Here is a 20000-nt window from a genome sequence, read left to right as displayed (position 1 = left end):
CTCCTGCACGTGGGACTATATGACCTTCACGCCCTCTGTGCGTGCGTACACAATGCTCCTCTTCACCTTCGTGTTCTTCATTCCGCTCATCGTCATCATCTACTGCTACTTTTTCATCTTCCGTGCCATTCGGAGCACCAACAAGTGAGTTACCCAACTCTACTTTTGTCCCTGAGTTCTTTCAGCGTTGAAGCTCAATGTTCTCAAAAGAAGCAGACTGTTCCAGGCTTCGCGTACGCCGTTCCAGGGGTCAAGGATACTGAAACAGGGACCCGGGGAGTCTCTCTAAATGTTCTCTTTTATAATTGCTAAGATTATGTCGTTTAATGTGGTTGAAAAAATAACGTTTGAATAATATTTCGCTTATGTGATAACATTTACGGACGTCGTCGTGAACAAAGTCCCAAACGGAACTAAAATACAATCTCTCGGAAACAATCTCGATAGAATTTGGTGAATTCGCTGTGGTCAGTTTCTTTTCTCGTGTTTTACATACCACTGTATTTTCTCAGGAAATGTCTGAGACCTTGTGTTCTGTCTGTCAACGTTTGTTTATTATGACAGAGCTGTGGGAAAAATCAATGGGAATAATTCCAGAGACTCACTGAAGAGGTTTCACCGGCTGAAGAACGAATGGAAAATGGCCAAGATCGCCCTCATAGTCATCCTTCTTTACGTTATCTCTTGGTCTCCCTATTCGACGGTCGCCCTCACGGCATTCGCGGGGTAAATTTATATATAATTGCAATGTAATTATAAAAAAAAAAAAGTCATTTATTTATAACGCATCTCCACAAACACATTTTGTAATGAAGCCTGTCATAAACTTAAAGTCATAAACTAAATCTGTGTCTGAACCATTTGACCATAGATACGCTTTGTGAGATCCGTGCTGTGTATCCATGTCTCTGACAGGTATGCTGATATGCTGACGCCTTACATGAATTCTGTGCCTGCTGTGATAGCAAAGGCTTCTGCTATTCACAACCCTATCATCTATGCTATCACTCATCCCAAATACAGGTACTGAACTGAGTCAACCGCTGTTACTCACATTCACTCAGCACCAGGCCTGTCTGTTGTTTAGGAATGTGGGGTTTTTTTCTTTCTTTTTTAGTACAGATATGGTGACTTGTTATTGTATACAAATGAACCATAAAGTGTATTCAAGATGAAAATTATTATTGTAGGGTTGTTAGGGGTTTTTTTGTTTTTTTTCATTTTTGTGATGCGTTATACATTCTGTATGTGTACCTGACCTTGAATTGGAAAAGGCTGAATCCCTAAGGCTAATGTTAGTTTTTAATTTCACTAATGCGAGTTCTGCTCGCTGAACCGTTCATTTGATAATCAATCGCATCACATTTGAGAGTGAGGAGTCGGCGTAACTGAGACCTCGCTCCTGGGGTTTTACAGTCTAAACTCCATTTTGACTGATCCAATTACCCTGAATATTAACTCAACCGCACCGGGAACCCGTTTGTTACAAGCAGGTCAGACAGACTCCTACATACACCGTGTAACTGAATCATTCCACCGGACCTCTGATTCACTGGAACTGTGAGGATTACTTTGTGCATTGTTTTTAACATAATCATCCCATTGTTATATAAAGGTCTCCTGACCTGGATGATTCATTGTTGATATTATATAGCACAACCTATATTTTATTTACTTTCCATGGAAATGTGTTTTGTAAGTCATAGCTCTCTTGTATGGCTATAAGTGTATGCTCTGGATTTCCTCAGCTGCTTGGGAAATTCTACATTTTTTAGGACAGTTTGAGTAAATGTATATGTTTTAGTTGGTGGATGAGTCCGCTTTGTTTTTTTGGTTTTTTTTTTGGCGCTAAACTGTATAGTGAAACCAAACAGCCTCACTATGCTGTCAGACAAATCTCATGCTCTTCCTCTCCATGTATGTATGTATGCATGCACTTATGTGTGTGTGTATATGTTTGTGCATGTGTGTGTGTGTATATGTGTGTGTGTGTGTGTGTGTATGTGTGTGTGTGTGTGTGTGTGTGTGTGCATGTGTGTGTGTGTGTGTGTGTGTGTGTGTGTGTGTGTGCATGTGTGTGTGTGTGTGTGTGTGTGTGTTCAGGTCAGCCATTGCGAAGTACATCCCGTGTCTGGGTGTTCTGCTGTGTGTGCCACAGCGAGAGTTACACTCCTTACACAGCAGCTTCACGTCCACACGTCGCTCCACCGTCACCAGCCAGAACTCTGACGTCAGTGGCCACTTCCGCCGCACGAGCACCGGGAAGTCCCGCCTCTCCTCCGCCTCTGACAGCGAATCGGTACGTCAGTGGACTGCACAGCTACGGACAGACAGACAGACAGACAGGCGGATAGACAGACACACACACACACGCACATACACACACACACACATACGCACACATGCACACACACATGCTGTGTTTGTGTGTGTGTGTATGTGTATGTGTATGTTTCAAATTTTCTGTATTATGTAACTATAAACATGTTCAGTCTCAATTTTGTGTGTTTGAGATTGAGCCCATTTTTCTCACCATATCAGTGCTGTGTAGACACATGTTGACTAAGAGTGTGTGTGTGTGTTTGTGTGTGTGTGTGTGTGTGTGTGTGTGTCTATCCTTTGCAGGGTTGGACAGACACTGAGGCCGATGTCTCCAGTATGGGCTCAAGGCCTGCTAGTCGGCAGGTGTCCTGTGATGTCAGCAAAGACACAGCAGAGCAGCTGGACTTCAAGCCCTGCAGCTCCTCCAGCTTCAAGTCCAAGCTGAGGAGTCATGACTCCGGCATCTTCGAGAAGGTAAGTCTGTTTGCCAGTGTGGAGGTGTATGCTGCTGTATGCAAAATGGTACCCTATCCAAAGATTAGTCAGGTTATCAACAAAAAATGAGAAGAAAAAAAAAACCTTGAAGTTTACTCTTGAGGTACCCATGCAGATCACAGTGCAAAGAACTGATGTCTTTGTCATGGAGAACTCTGCAGCCTGACTCAGTATGTATTTAATCCATATCTCTCAATGACTTGACCCTCTTGGAATGAATTGACCCTCTTGGATTGACTTGACCCTCTTAGAGTGGTCTAAAACATTGCACTGGTCAATTAGATGACCAAGGCTCCCTTGAACAAACAGTGTGTTCTCCACATAGATCCTTAGTTTTTCAGAACTGCAGTGGGCCTCTCTAATTGATGTTCCCATGGAAGACACAGAGGACACCTACCCTGCTTGATTCTCCTATAGAGTTTCACTCGATAGTATATATGTATATATAAATCAGACAGCTCTAAATACCATGTACAGATGAAACATCAGATAGAAAGTGGATGTGAAAGGATTATCAGTCGTGTACATTCAGCCGCGTGCCTGTTTTAATGTAGTCTTTCATTTCATTCATTCCAAGAGTGTTTGTATCAAGGTCGGTAAATTTAGTTGGCAAAGACACATGTAGAGAAAAACACAATAAACCGAATGCAGAGGAGAGACTAAAGGAGCTCCATGTTCTCCTACTGTGAAAACACACAAGATGACTCACTGTTTGTCTGTTCTCTAATGTTGTTAGGTGACACTATGCAATAGTAATTACCCCCCCCCCCCCCTTTTTTTTTCTTTTTGAGCGGGTAACTATTTCAGTCTGTATGAGTTCTATGCGCATGTGGGATTAATGATTCCTGGGATTATGCGATTTTCTCTTGTTTCCTCAATGTGTTGGTGCAAATGCACTAATACTGGTGCATTCAGTTCCAAGTGGGTCAGAACACACGCCCTAATCCGACGGCTTTAAAATAAAAAAGTAAACAAACAAACAAATAAACCAACAACACCTTTTGTGTTAGGCTTTTGAGTTATCAGGATAAGTGCAGAGCTGCTGTTTGCTGAGCTAAATTGCGTCCTCTTTGTGTAACCATCATTGTAGACCTCCTCTGATGTGGATGACAGCTCCATGGCGGGAGGAGGCCACCCTGATCGCTCCCTCCCTCCGGCTGTAAGTATCACTGAGTCACTGACTGCGTGCATCAGTACCACCCGGTTTCTCTGTCGACCCGTGTGGATAGCTCGATTGGTGCCAAGGTCGAGAGCGAAGCGGCATTGGCTTTTTTGGGGGGATGGGGGGGTGGTTGAAGCCAGGAGGTGACGTCTTGTTCCAATCAGTAACACAGCACAAGCGTGGCCAGCCAGACTTCGTCAATTCCATTCGTCGCGGCTCCTGAAATGAAACGTCAATCCATTGATATCTGTGGATTGGTTGATTTGATTAATCTGAGGCTCTTGTCTGCTGGGGCTTGCACTGAGTGTGCTGCTATCTGATCAATAGGGCGGGGTGGGCGATGGGAATACATCCTAATTAAATCGCCTTTGCCTGTTCTCAATAACTGCATCTCTGTGAAAGATAGATGGTGTGTTAGAGTGAATAATTGCACCAGCAGCTGATGTGGATCACAGCTCCATGGTGGGAGCAGGCAATTCGACACTTCTATCACTGATGAGCTGAATTGCTGCAGAAAGGAGAGATCTTTTTGACATTAATAGGACAGTGTACATGCTAGACCAGTGCCTTTTTTTTCTCAAACACTTGTTTGAAACACTTGTCAAAATGTCAAAAAAATGTCTCAGTTCTACAGTCAAATGTAACCAGTATCAATATGGTTTGGCTAAAGGCATTTTATTAAAAACTAGAATGAGGAACAAAGGATTTGTTGCGATGCCTCAAAAAAAGAAATCAAAACCGCTGAAGGCTGAAGGCTGGGGCCAAATTAGCGGATATAAATAAAAGTTTAAAAAAAGAAAGAAAGAAAGAAAGAAAAGAAAAGAAAGAAACTTCTACACTCGTTCTATATGAGTCTCTCATTTCCCTAAGATATTTTTCTGACATTTTCCACTTCAAGAAGAGCTACTTGTTCATGCTTGGCAAAAAAAAAAGATATATATCATTGCCTTTTCTCTCAAGGGAAAAAATTGCTACTTGCTCTGGAGCTCAAAAATCAATGCTAATATAAGAGAATGAGTATAACGCTGGTTCTGAATTTTATAGACATAATTTGCTAGAAACATTTTATAGTTTCAAGCCAGTGTAATTATCAAATGCTATGCTTATTGGTCTGCCAATTATGTACTGGAAACATGTAGCTGTAACTGTGTTGATGACTGCAGATGATGGCTGTGACATTTGGTGGTCACAGTGTGCTCTTGTATTGGTTTTGTCAGGCTGGTGACATCGTAGATGGGGCAGTTTCAAGGGGGATCATTGGACGCATTCCCAGCATTGTCATCACTTCGGAGTCCAGCCCCTTCCTGCCGTCCCTGAGATCCAGCTGCCGTAACGCGCGTTCCTGGTTATCCCATGGCAATATGGGTGTTGGTTCTGTCTCCAGAGATATGAATGGAGATGTCCAGCAGGGGTCAGCCCACCTCTCCACTGCCAATACATGTGTTGACCCCACTAACAACGAAAAATCTCTCCCCCAGTAAGTGTATCCTCACTGTACAGTCAGGGTGTAAATCTTCTACCAAACTACATTTTACAGGGTACAGTTTGTTTTTTTTTTTAATTCCCAAAGCAATCTTCCTTGTCATCATAGAACCTTATACTATTCACTCCTTATTTAGGGATTTTATCACATTCATCAGATCTGGTTGTTAGGTTACAGTCAGAGGCTTAATCATGTGAATTGTAATCTTGCAAAGTGCTGCAATGTTCCAGCAGTGTTGCGAGCTGGAGGGTAAAAGTGAACGAACCGTGAGGTGTGGTCTGTGCTTTCAACAGAGCTGAGCTGCCCACTTATCTAATACACTCGTGACACACCAGCCGGTGAGAACACTCTGCCTTGCAGAGGGCAAGGTACTGATAGAGGCAACTAGATTCTTTTGTCATACTTACCTGGGTTGACAAGTCATCTGAGTGCAAAGGGGTGGGGGGATGGGAGGGTGGGGTTCAGCTTTGAGAGCCATCTTGTGATGTTAATGTTCAGATTTGACAGAAAAAAGTAATTGACTCAGGCTCACTTGTTTCTTGTTTCTGTAGTCTGGCTTTTTTTTTTTTTTTAACCAGTGAGCCACAGTGTTCTTTTTCTGACTTTGTCTATCTGTTGACACTCTAAGGGATTTCAAAGTTGATTAGTGCAAAGCTGAAATGGTTCTTCTGTGTATCGGTTTAATGGCCTGTTGTGGGGAAATGCTTTGAGTATGTATGAATTGCGCTGCAGCCAGACAACAGCTGATTAGCATCTTTCTCTGACATGTTCTATACCTGTCTCAGACAGTGGCCTCTCCCTTTAGAAATACCATTTCAGTTATGCATCTCACTCTACAAAATTAACGTTAATAGGTATTATGATGTGGTGAGAGACAGTAGCTTTCCTATGGCAAGTCCCACTTGAACAAATTACTGTCTTACATAATCAGTTGATGGAGTCTGTGCTTATGTGCAATGTTTTTTAGTTCCGTGCTGAATTTTGTGCTATGGAAAGAAGAATCTTGAGTCAGAGATTAGTGTATACGTTTGATGTTAAGGTTGTGCTTTATGAAAGTGTTGTAATAAGGGGTGTTTCTTCACCAGTTATTAATGTTATGGTTTGAGTTATGGTAAGGGTTATGTTCAATCAGTTGAATATTATTTTTTAATTTTTTTTTCCTGAGGACTTCAGTTGCATAAGTTGCACATTACACTGTAATGGAAAGCATTGCCTCTTGCCTATTAAATTCACCAACTCACTTAAGTGTCATAACAGAGAATAAGAATAAGAACATTTGTATACTTTTATTTTGAAGATACAACCAAACTGTCTGAGAAAATAGGTTTTGTTGTTGTTGTTGTTGTTGTTTTCTATTTTAACTCTTGCTATTTTATTAGTTTATCTGTGTTTTTTGTAGCAAGAATCATATTTTGTGATAAGACGTGTTGTTATTTGCCTTCTAAAAGTGACAGTTAAGTGCAATGTACAGCCAAAAATACTTTAGTTTCAAAAGTGATGTGGAATGTGAAAACGACTTGTTTCCTAAGCTTGTAAAAGAAGGAGGGAGAAGGGAACATGTTATTTGATTGTACTTATGCGTTTGTCCTTTAAGTTAAAACCAATTTTAACAGTCTGGATAATTTTGAACCTATTTAATACAATATATCAGACTGTATAAACTCATTTACTACACTCAGGAGCATGATAATAATATGATATGATATGATATAGTTTGGTAAACTGTGTTATGGTATGTATGAGATTAGCCTGGTCATTGAGAGCATCAGCCATAAAAAGTGAACAGTATATTAGAGTGAGTTCCTATGTTTGACTGCTCAGAATCAGATACATTCCAGACACAGATGCACTTACATAAAAGATAAACATTTTTACACAAAATATCTCTTCAACTGAAAGCCTTTTGGCATATAGTTCCACTATGACATAACAGGTATTTGAATTATGCCTGTGACCGTCACACACTCTCTATGGTTTCTCCCAAAGATAATACCCCAGTTTCAAAGCTCATCAAAATATTCACATCATCCCACAAAAAAATGATCTCTGTAAAATTGTATTAACTGAGTTGCCTGATGATTTTTACTCAAAGCTGGCATCTGTTTAGATTAGCCTTGTACTTAAGAAATCACATATTAATTCTTATGCATCACTGCAATATTTTTCACCACTTTTGTCAGGGTTTGCTACTTTTTTACAGAACTGAACCTTTCTGAATTCTGTATTTGGTGTTTTCAGAATGAAAATAAAGGCAAGATTTTTATCTATCAAGAGCTGAATGCCCTGTTTAACCAAATGACACTCACACTCTATTTATATGTTGTAATGTTTGTTATAGGATGTACAAGAGTTCTGTTGCCATGTTCCTTTGTCTATGTGAATCTACAGTGGAGAGACATTTATGGTATAGTACACGTGACTATGTATAGACCAATGGGAAAAGTTTATTGTAAAAGTTGCTACTAATGTCCTGTCTGTATGGTCAGTTGTTCTTATTTATTTTTCTAAATAAACATATATTGTCAAACTCTCTCATGTTCATCAGAGTGATTTCAGAATGGTAAACAGGTGGGTTTACTGTGTGGGTTTACCACTCTGGATTCAAGGCTAAAATCCAAGGAATAGGACAAGACACTCTGAATAAGTTTGAAAATTTACACCACTGGTATTGTCGCACATGGACTGATGTCCCATGACAGATCACATGTTTGGTTGGAGAGACTCTTCTCGGTGCACCAAGCGACACAGCCAATCAGCTCTTCCCATGCCCCTCCGTGTGTTACTTTTTTTTTTTCTTCCATTGAAGGTCGTTGGCCCTTCCCTGGCCATTTCTCTGAGAGATTTCTGTCTTGGCAGTAAAAAAAAGCACATCAAAGTCAATCATGAGCCAATCTCACACACACACATACACACACACACACATACCAAGTGAAGCCCACCCTCAGCAGCTTTCATTGTCTGGCAGGTACACTGGAGACTCGGGCTGGGTGGCCTTTATGTAACCCCAGAAAAATGGCCTGAATTTCAAAGTTCGGCTGGCGTCTGGTCAACTACTATCCAGTTTCTTTTTCCACTGTATTAAGAGAGATGCGTACATGAAAAACCGGGGCTGATCTTTATCAGATAGATCTAATTATTAAATTGGGATCTCCTGTATTATGGCTTTCACAGTGAAAAAAAAAAAAGGATCACCATGAATCACATTCTGATTTCATTTCTCTAAGAAATCCCCCGCTTGATGTTATAATACTGTAATTATTCAATATTTTAAAATATTTACATTTTAACAGGAATGCAAACAGAGGTCATTTGCACAAAGCATTTGGCATTGATTTAACTTTGCGTAAACATATCCATTTATACTGTGTTGTTGTTATTGTTGTTTTGTTCGTTTTGTTTTTTGCAATCATCATTGTTTTACAGTCATACAGACTAGTGTGACTGGAAGAGAGGGAGTTAACTGTGGCATTTTCTCATCATCTGTGTGAGTAGAACTCCATCTGACCTCTTCTGGCCAGTGGCTGAACTGCATGCTTCAAAAGGCCGCCAGATCTCTCCTCAATGATGTATCGCTATGTAAACGCATGTGGTTTGCGTAGTAAAACGAATTAAATTGACTACTATATCTGAATAGTGAACAGCACAGATCAGTTGTGCATTTGCCAACAACTTGCTTTTCTGTAGATTCTTTCGAAAGACAAATTTGCTTATACTTGTCATAATAAATTAAAAAAAAAAAAAAGCACGACCATTGACCCTCAAACAGCTCTGGAAATTATGGGGGTCTCAGCTATGCTTTTCCAGGGGCTTATCTCTGCCGCCTATGCATTGCATGGTGATTTGTAATAAATCAGCAGAGCTCCCAAGTCACCTGTAAGACATTTAGATCTGGCTATTGATCTGTACGCTCTTAATTGAAGATTCTATCAGCAGGAAGTCCTTCGTCTAAAGCTCCCATCGCAGCGTATTTCCCATAGAAAGCCACTTAAGACAGAGAGAGAAAAAGCAATGGAGCAATGTTATGTAACCGTTTACTTTGCTGCATTCCTGTCAACGTTGAAGACTTGACAGACAAAGAAGAGTGCAGAGTTTTGAGTCTGATGCTGTGAAATAGTGATGCAGATTAAAGACTCGGCACAATTAGAATTCGTGGATATCTAGGCTTGGCATGTTTCCACTCCAGCTTTGGTTTCCCAAACTTTATTGAATCCTACATAACATTTGAAGCCCTACATAACATCAGTGTATGGAAGGCCGCACAGCTGAACAAACAGATAACAAGGGGAAGATATTCCTTATCGCACACTGTGGCCTACTTCAATCAGATCACCGTGAAATTGCAACAATATCCTCTTTGGCCATTCATAAATGTCGGATATTTCGTTGCAAACAAAGTAGGCCACAAAATAAACGATAGCCCGTCGATTTGACGTTGAACTTAAGCTAACACGTATTAGAGAACAGACCTCTCAGTGGCAGCCGTAGCAGAACAATAATACTATTCCCCTTCCCTTTGACAGTCTCTCAGCTTGAACACGGTACAGGACAAAGATTAAATGTGAAACTGACAGCCAACGCAGGGTTTCTTCTAGAAACATATTGTACCTGTCTTGGTCTCTCTTTCATCGAGTCTTGCGAGTAAAGGACATAAGCTACTTCTTTAATTTTTGAATCACCTCATATGTTTGTAACCACAGAAACAGACGGGAAATGGGAGGGATATTTGTCTGGTGACTAAAATGTTTTTTACTGCTGCCCCTATGCGGAGGAAATGAAAAGGAGAATCCATGGATTAGACTCGTAGCATTTGGACGCAATGGTATCAGTTCATCAGAAATTTTACTTTTTCTTTTGGTTTTTGTTTGACTGCCGATTGGTTAAAAAAAAGAGAGAGAGAGAGAGAGAGAGAGAGAAAAACAGAGACATACAAGTAAATGTTAGGTTGATTTACACCCTGCTTTTCAATAACACTCATGTGCCTCTACACCTACATGCTTAAATATCAAATGTCTGTTGCCTTCTGTCTTCCCATAAAAAGCGTGTTCCATCCCAGTTTTTAAAAGCCAATGAGACAGAGGCTAGACTGAGTTACCTGTCATCATAAAGGAATCAGGAGAAAGAAAAAAAACATGGTTTGGGGGAGCTCTGTAAAATGGCTTCCTCACAGTTACAGTGGCAGAGGTTTCCTGCATGATGAAGATCAGGAGCATGTGATGAAGATGAGGAGTCTGGTACTTAACAAGCGCCCTGAGGCTCCTCTTATTGATATCATGCTCATTTACTGCCGCTTTCATAAATGCAAACACAAGATGTAGGAGGTGAACTTTCACTTTGACATATTGATGCATTCTATGGGTCTGATCCACACATGTATATGCGCACATTGGATGGGCTACACATGAAGACATTGCAGTCATCTGTAATGTCTCTCAGCAGTACCACAGAACACTGTGTATGTGAAATCTCATTGCTCGTGAGTAACTGTATTTGGTAATATCTTTGACTAGATATTGTCTGTCCTTTTGATTCCAGATGTTTAGAGTTTTATTCCAGTGTACATAAAGGCAATTTGACAGGATTGCTAAGTACCATTTCATTATTTACATCTGATTGGTTAAATTTATTTAAAGTAATAAATCAGAAAAGCTATTTTTTTCACAGTAATGTTTTTTTTTTTTCTTTTTTCTTCTATTTAGCACACTGATATAACACAATGTGTTGACAATCAAAAAACAACCATTCGTGACTTGATTTTCAGCATCCACTTTTTTAAAACAATAATGATAACAACAACAAAAACAACAATATTCAGTACACTCTGTATCCTAGTAGTGTCATATACTAGTGCCTCCTCTACTCTACATTGGCAGACATCACAGACTAATGTGACATAGGGAAGGACCTCAGGTGTGTGTCCCTTATAAACCATCCAGCCACTGACATCGCCTCTGAGAGCCGACACTGTTACTGTGAATCTCTCAGGTCTGCTTTCTGAATGTCAGAGAATTAGAAACAAAACTCCTAAACATTAAACGCATCTTAAAATAACCCTTAAAAAGACTTATAAATAAGCATAGAAATGCTAAGACTTACATTGCATCCCAAACGTTAATGTGATGGCATTATTGCCTTGTTGTGCTTTCTTTCTTTCTTTCTTTCTTTTTCACTGAGTATTTTGCAAATATTTATAGCCGTTGTACTTACACAGCTTAGGTTTGTAACTACATAATGTAGATTTGTATCTACACAGTATCAAATGTAATAAAACATGATAAACTTTTTACTTATTCCCTTGGTTTTAGCTGACCAGTGAAAAGTTGTTCATCATTGCATCTCTCATTTCTTGAACAGTCGTGAGTAATCTTGTAGCGAGTGATCGCATTTATAAATTAAAGCAATCAAATCAAATCGATAATTTGAAGTCGTGGTGTATTTGCAAGATGAACATATATTTCTCCAGAATTCCCTCAATTCAGCATCATGCACTGAACAAAATAGTTCTCCGTAGTGCAAATTACTTCCCTCACGATATGTATTTATTTATTTTAATATGATTAATCTGCTGGCTGTTAAAAATTATTTTCAAATAACAAATGTAGGAGCTAACTCATAAACTGTAGTCTTAGTTTTATAAGCAGACATATTTAATATAATTATATTTGTAAAATTAGTCAGAAATCCATGACTGAGCTGCTGAGTGACGGAGAGTTCGGAGAATGAGCCTTTACAGTGCAGTCGGCAGTGCAGTGGAGCAAGCATACGCTGAAGCATAAACTACAGGGGCTGCAAATAGACTTCTTTCTCAGATTTTGTTGTACTTTGAACAATATTTGACCACAGGACGACGTCTGTCGCTTTAATAAGTCCACCTTAATGAAAATCCCCCGTTTGACCCCCCCTTCTCCTGTGTGCTTACGTAGGCCGGGGTCCCAGGGATCGGATCAAGCTGGCGTGAGTGACACAGCTCGTCCGAAGAGGAAACGCAGAGAGGATCCTCAACTTCCAAAGGCGGGTGGTACGGCCGTCTGCGTTAACGAACGCCAGCCATGAAATGTACGTTGAAAGAAAACTTTCAGAAGTTGTAGATCTTTTGAACTACTTCTATGGGATGTCAACGGATGCAACAGGCTAAGAGCACGGGACCTCATGTCGTACAAGTTGAACATCAGCTGTCTAAGATGCGAGCATAAACACAGTTACCTGCACCTGCTTTGCATGTGAGAGCCATAAACGATCCTGATGTTCTGGTATTCTAAACTACTCCTTTTTGTAATACAAAGCGTTAGTAGGCTTTAGACAGTGTTTGCTGCGTAGAAGAATGTTAATTGTTCGTAGAATAGACTACATCATGCGGTTAGGGTCACCAACTTAAAGTGACCAAGTGGCATCAAGTGTCCTCGACAGGATGGGCGGCTTCAGAGCAGAAACGACATTCTTCTGGCACATGGAGTAGGACGATTGTTAAGTCTAATCACAAGATTAATACCCACTAAACGCCAAACATGATATGGTGTCAATAAAATAGCCTATCTAATGAGTAAAATTATACGCCGCAACGATGCTTGTAGTTTTATTAGATAAACAGAAGTAGACTATTGCTGATCAGCTTGTGCACACCGTTAATTTGAAAGACGAGACTTTGATCTTAATGAAAGCTGAGCTGTGCTCCAAGCCTGGAGCCCTGGGACTGTTTAGTGGAGTATGTTGATGGCACATTTAATTGTTAATAGCTGCATGCTGTCATCGTTAGCGTAAGGTGAACAGGGGTGATACCGACAAACTGTGTACAGTAGAAATCTGCTAGCTTAGAAACGCACACACACACAACATGCACGCGTGCATGTGCGTGTGGAGTGGTGTGTAACGTGTAGGAAGACCCTGGTGCTTTTTAGCCTAATTTACTGGAAGCAAAATAATTCACGTACTTTTTCATTTTAAATGAACCTAAACTTGGTAATATTTTTCCTTGCTGAGTCGTGACGTAACAACCAGACCCAGTATAACTGTTGCACTGGGAACGTGAAGGCAGACTGGCCTTATTGTATCCCTCTGATTAAGATGCCCCCTCCCTGTCTGTTTGTCCTGGTCTGCAGGTTTACCCACTTAGGGGTGTGTGGGAGAGGGGTGGAGGAAATCAGTAGGTGTCTGGTGGGATGTGGTGGAGATTAAGGGACAGTGGGGATTGGGTTACTGGTCTCACCATAGCACTGGCTGTTAAGACATCAGAATCAGGATATAATGCACTGTGGGTTTCACTGCCAAAGACAACCTAAAACCAGCTAAACAGAATGGTCCTCGTGATCATTTTTATTATGACCCTTATGACATGGAAGAGAAGTATTTTGAAGGGAATTATTATGACTTCTGATGCTTTTTTTTGAAGAGAGGAAAGACAGAACAACGATGTAATTGTACAGTCTTGTTCTGTCTGTCAGCATGATGTTTTGCAGTAACATTTGTACTCAATATTGTTTTTTAAAAATGTTAATTAACCTCCACTTTGAATGTGTGTGTGTGTGTGTGTGTGTGTGTGTGTGTGTGTTTTTAATGGCACTACTGTACTTGTTCCTATTAAGCGATTCATAAACATTTTATTATGTGGTATCATGGTTGCCATAGAATTTTACTGCCCTATGTAATAAGCCAGGAAGCTAGATATAAAGCATCCTCTATGAAAAGCTTTGAAAAGGAGCTGAAGAGCTTTATGGTTCTCTGGTTTATGTGCTAGTATTGCCAGGTTATGTCACTCATCAGCCTGGCTTATAACTGTATTATGCACTCTACTGGAGAACGAACACGTGAAATGTTATCGCAAATTCCTCCATTGACAAAGAGGTCTAAATTTAGTCGCTCAATGGAGGTGTCTCCCAAATTAGGTTAGGCCAAGCAGACAGGCCTTAAATGATTATCTTCCATTCCCGTGTCACGTCCTGAACTCTTGGACAGGAGTGGAGCAGGACGACGGGCATCTGTTCTCTTATCGTAACGGAGGCCTGCTTTTCTCAGCAGTACCTGGTTCTCCATCCAGTTCCTGAGGCCTCAGAACCTTCTTTGAAATCTCACACTTCAAGTCCATGGAGGGTTGTCTTTGGGACCACCCTTACGTGCTATTAGATGCTTTAGATTCTATTTCAAACACTCACTGATACATGCTAGCGGGCGAGAGTGGAAGCTGCTTCTAGCATGGCCATCACCATGTTGTTGTGTGTACGTTTCGGATGACTAACAAGAAATGATTTATTCAACAGCAACTGTAAAATGTGTCCGCATAGTGTTTGTTAACAGAACTCCGCTGGCAGATAAATTAAATGTCTTATTAGTGAGGTGTGGATGAACTGGGCTTCTACACAGCCCCACTGGTATCAGTTTTACTGGTATCGATTTAGGGAATGGAATAGTGAACAGAGCACAATAGTGATTGATGCTTGCTGGCAGGTGTTTTCTCTTTTTTATGGGGGTATTCCAGCATGCTTTCAGGGATCCTCCATGTCAGCAGATTCGTGCTTCAGGGATAAGGGACAGGATCATGGGCTTTACTCAATGCAACACCCCCCCCTCCTGCCAAAACAGCCTGATCTTACAGTTAAACAGAACACATTTTAATCTCATGTAATGTAGCAGCATGTAACTTAAAATTTCTTTTGCGAAGTTTTGTGTTAACGGATCTCTTATGGAGTGTCAGGTTTTGAGTGTGTTTCCCTGTTAGCGGATTTCAGTACCTTCACTGTAAGTGTAGAAGGTCTGAAAAGGGGAAAAGCTGTGTACCAGGATATACTTCATCATATCTTCCTTGATTTGAGAATTCATACTCATTTACATTCATTTCCTGCAGTCGTCTCCTGAATACCTGTCATGGTGAGCTGTGGTTGGTTGCAGTTCTAAGGAGGAGGGTTCAGAGGTCTAGAAAAATCTGTAGGCCTAAGAAGGGGGCTATATTAGCCCTATGAATCATGGGAGGCCTGGCATTCTAGGTGTCCCCTTACATGCCATATAAGGGCCCCCCCCCCCACAATGCCACTGTGCTATCACTTTCTGCAGAGGGCCAGCTATTCTTAGGTTGTCACTCCAGCTCATCTGAGCAGGCAAGAACTCTCTTTCTTTCGATTCTCAATTCTTTTCTGTGTATATATCTCTCTCTTATGAATTTACCTGAGTTGTTAGGTTGGGCCTGAATCGATTGTCTCATTATTGTGGTGTATATGTGGACTTTTCCTGCTTTGCTGTAGGCTTCTTTCAGTTGATTTCTTTTTTTTCTGAGGAGAAATTGTTGCTTCCTTTTCCATTTCACCTTCGCTTTTTCATCTTTTTTTTTTTCTTGTTCCTCTTCCTCTTCTTCTTCTTTTTCCAGAGGCTAGTTGGCACCTGCCCCCGCCCCCAACCTCCATTTTTTTCAAACCACTTGGAGGACAAGCTTCAAACCTTCACAAAACAGTTCTTAAGCTTTTGATTTTTTATTTTTGGAAAAATGAGCACCTACACTGTGAATCTCACTGGACCGGCACCATGGGGTTTCCGGTTGCAAGGAGGCAAGGACTTCAACTTACCCCTCACCATCTCCAGGGTAAGTTCCGAGACTGATCTTAATGAGTTTTGTGAACAGTCCTAAAATCAAGCACTGATCTCTAACAGTTGTAAGGGCAGACTATATGTTTAATGAAAGAATGCAAGTTATAGGTGTTTAATAGAGAAAATCACGGTCACACCCCAAAGCGTCTCTGGGAAATTAATGTGAATCGTTCACCTGAGTGACGTAATAAGGCGTCTTGATTCAGAACATGGTTATTAAATTCTCCTGAAACTGAAACACGGGGTCAGGGTTTTGTTGCAATGTATTTTTACTTTATTACTACTTTTTGAGAGATGGCTTTGTGCAGTCTTGCAGGCTTTGGTTACACGCTATGAACCTCAGAAAACATGTAGAAGAATTGTAGTGACATTATTGGGAGCTTAGTTTTTGTGGAATGAAACCTGTCATGTTGAGTTATGCAAAATATGTCATTTGTCTTCATAGTGGGAAGTTAAATAATTTGTTTGGACACTGTTCCACTCTGTGTCATCAAGAGAAGTTTGATACAGCTGTCTGCAATTAGATGATACCAACTATTTGTCCAACAGTCTCAGATGGTGCTTGACTGAGAAAATAAAGTATTTTAGGATGATATGGTTTACCTCTCCTAACTGCTGTTGAAGTCTGTAAACAGGTTTATACGTGGGCTGGTCAGATATGGATCATGTTCCACATGATGTGCAAGTTAAGGCCTATGCTCTTTGCATTTTGTTAAAACTCTTTTGTGTGTTGTGAAATGGCCAGTACGTTCATTTTTAAGCGTTTCTGAACGGTCAACAGGGATCGTGAAAGCATATGCAACTTTGTAACCTCATTTTGAGGTAGATGTATAAATGTCATAGGATAATGGGGGGGATGCTGTTGGATTTTGCTAAATGGAGGAACTCTGTGCTGAGCTGCAGGGTTAGAATTGAAGATGTAGCCCAAACCAAACATTTGTATGTGCATTTTAAGTGTCGTAACATTGGTTTGGCCAATTTTGATTTAATTTGGCTAAGTTTGATTTTATAATCCACTAGTGTGGTCACTTTGTCCGTGTAAGTATGAGAGTGTGTAGGTATAAGTGTGTGTAGTTGTGTGTGTGAGTGTGTTTGGTGGGAGGGGTGGCAATGGGTGTGTGATTGTGTATAGGCCTAATTCTAATCTTGGCATGCAGGTGAGGAAATGCTCACTAGTCAACTGTATGGCTGACATTAAAAGATCTTGACGTAATGGATCAGGGAGGGGGGAAAAAAAAGGGAGTAAGGGTTTTAAACAGTGGCAGTTGGACAGACTCCACAGAGAAATGATATAGAGCCATTACGTCACCATGCCAAGCATACCTCACAGTCAGGAACAAAGTGTGTCGTAGTCTCTTGACGTAAACACTCTTTCATGGACTGTCACTTAACATGACGGGCTGATGTAATATCAGCACTCTTCCCTTAGATAATGGAAACACTTGCCATGCTTAGCGCGGCTAGGCCAACGCGTGCTTATCAGAGTTATACAGCGCTCTACTTTTATGTAAGCCATGACCGGCTGGTGATCGTCATAACTTTTGTCAGTAGTTGTAAGGAAGAAAGAGGCAGTTTAGCTCTGGTCAGTTTGGCTCTGGTCTGGACAGGATCTGTTCTTTACTGACTGATGAAAGTAGATGGTAGAACAGGCCTGTGAGCTGAGGCTGACTTCTTGAATCAGAGAGCACTAGCAGAAGGCCTAGTCAGTCACTGCTCTGACAGGTGGGAATCCAAGCCCTGCAAGCTCTTTTCTGGCCTCGGCCTACTGCAGGGTCTTTCCTCTAAAAATACCTCAGAATTATTGATATTTTTGGGAAGGTCTGAGGCTTGTGTGTGTGTGTGTGTGTGTGTGTGTGTGTGTGTGTGTGTGTGCGCGTGTGCGCACCAGGTGTAGAGGCATCGTAGACTTAGTATGAGCGTGTGTGTGAATGGTGAGGCTTGGCTGTGTTGCGTCATTAGCATTAAGACTGTACGATAGCAGTCATCTGTCAGAATCAGTCATCCAACAAAAACAAATTAGTGTAATGTAATTTAATGTAGTGTATAGTGTGCACTTAAGGAACTCCTGCAGACATGCTGTGGAAATACTTGGAGAACCTTAATATTCTAATGTTATTCTAAGAATATTCTCATTTGTGACACATAATACACTGCTCTTTGTTCGGTGTATTAGATGACGCAGATGAGAAAGTGAGAACAGTGCTGGATAGAGTTAAAAACAGAAGCAGACGGCTGTTATAGAGCCTGAACTTGAAGCACTGTTAGAGTGTGATGGGGCAGATGACAGACACAAATTCTTCTGTGTCAGGGTTTAAATGAGAGAGCAAATGAGGTAGTGAAGCTTATTGAAACAAACCTTTCCCAAATGACAGTTTCAAGTTTACCATATATAAAGTATTTTCATTATACAGTTACAGAAATGCACATGATAGATGATTTTAGTGGTATATGAATGTGTATACCCCCATTTTCGTAACAGTTTATAGAAATATTTTTAATACCACACTTTTGGTGACTGCAGGTGATAAACACCTAAACCAGATTGTTGTGTTGTTCACTCTTCACCCTGATTCAGCCCCTGCACTGGGGAGTTGGGACGTTATTAGATAGTAAATTTCTTCATGTGTTGTGAGAAAGCACAGTGACATTTCATTTGATACCTTGTCGCCATTGGAAACATGTTTGGCTTTGATTAGATGTCAAAGTGAAATGTCAATCAGGGGATTCCACCTCTTACATTCTAACAGTAGGCACCTGTTTTATATGAAATGTTATATTCGCAGTGATGTTTGCAGCTGGTTTGGCAATAGATCTTGTCAGAAGGTTTGTAATGAATTGTAGTTTTTGAATTTTATTTACAGGGAAGCACCGGCAAATATCTGCTTCAGCAACCCATTTCTTTTTTTTTTTAACTGAACTGGAGATGTCAAACGCTTATCTCACTTTGATGGAATTTATTGGAACGAGCGCTAGTCCAAAAGAGGAGCCGAAGATTGGGTTTTATGATTATCCCGATTCTGATATGACCGTCTGTGACGTGATCCATTTTTAGAGTGTTACTTCGCTTGGACAAAGGCCTGAAGATGTCTTGAAGGGTTCAGGCTGTCCTCTTTTGAAAATTTTACCTTAGTAACGAAGATTCTTCCCGACCGGCGTTGGTTTTCACGTTCTAGCCATGCGGTGATGCATACGTCCTGTTCCCTGCACCTCTATTCTCACGTGTATGGCGACAAAGTAGCTTCTCATTCCAGCCAGTCCTCCGCTGAGACTGACGGACAGATTCTGACAGCTGAGAACAAATACATTTGATCATTTAAAGCTGGCTCTTTCCTCCAGTTTTTCGGTGATCAAAGGGGCAACAGCAACCCCGTGTTTACCATCTCTCCCTAAATTTTTTCCTCTCATAGTTCTCTACCTTACGACATGTAAATTAATCTCTAAATTCATTTTGTATGCTAAATTGGATCAGGCTGACTTGTTCAGTATATACAGAAGTAACATGGTATATGAAAGGTTCCAGTGAAGTCTGTTCAGTAATATTTTTTCTCTGTTATTGTTGTTGTTGTTGTAGTAACCATTTTTTCCACAATATTTCCTTGATCATTCAAGTTTCCTTATCGCTGCTTAAATTTGTGCGAGTGTTTCCTCTGATTCGTGTGAGGCCAGCTATTCTACAAATCGCGTATGGTTATGAAATCCACCGATGCTTTTGGTGGAGGTTGCTGGTTATTTAATTCTGTTGTAGTTCTTAAGGTGAATGACTAATACTGACTGCCACCTAACAGTGAGTAGGGGACTGGCCCCCCTGGGTATAAAACTCCTCCAAAGGGCTCCCATGGACATTTGGCCAAGGACTGTGTGCATGTATTAATCACTGTCCATCTATTTTTCCATTCCTGCCAATAGCCTTAAACCAACACTTCATCCATCTATCATCGTTCAATCTATTTTGATCTATTTGACCAACAACAT

At 40.7% G+C, this 20000-nt stretch overlaps 2 protein-coding genes across 2 annotated transcripts in view; both read left to right on the top strand.

Annotated features, from left to right (window-relative positions):
- The window catches only part of opn4a (opsin 4a (melanopsin)), a 26751-nt gene extending 14239 nt beyond the window's left edge, over positions 1-12512 (top strand). The window contains exons 6-13 of the mRNA XM_030772394.1: positions 1-144; positions 565-726; positions 916-1023; positions 2104-2299; positions 2626-2796; positions 3908-3973; positions 5197-5456; positions 12383-12512. The exon at positions 1-144 is cut by the window's left edge and continues 28 nt beyond it. Of these exons, the coding sequence (XP_030628254.1) occupies positions 1-144; positions 565-726; positions 916-1023; positions 2104-2299; positions 2626-2796; positions 3908-3973; positions 5197-5456; positions 12383-12512 (1237 nt within the window). The remainder of the gene's footprint in view (positions 145-564; positions 727-915; positions 1024-2103; positions 2300-2625; positions 2797-3907; positions 3974-5196; positions 5457-12382) is intronic.
- A 3415-nt stretch (positions 12513-15927) lies between these two features.
- ldb3a (LIM domain binding 3a) overlaps positions 15928-20000 on the top strand; it is a 24376-nt gene continuing 20303 nt past the window's right edge. The window contains exon 1 of the mRNA XM_030771199.1: positions 15928-16023. Within this exon, the coding sequence (XP_030627059.1) occupies positions 15928-16023 (96 nt within the window). The remainder of the gene's footprint in view (positions 16024-20000) is intronic.

The sequence above is a fragment of the Chanos chanos genome, chromosome 4 (assembly GCF_902362185.1).
Source record: "Chanos chanos chromosome 4, fChaCha1.1, whole genome shotgun sequence".
Lineage (NCBI taxonomy): Eukaryota > Metazoa > Chordata > Actinopteri > Gonorynchiformes > Chanidae > Chanos > Chanos chanos.
This window is presented reverse-complemented; position numbering and strand designations above follow the sequence as displayed.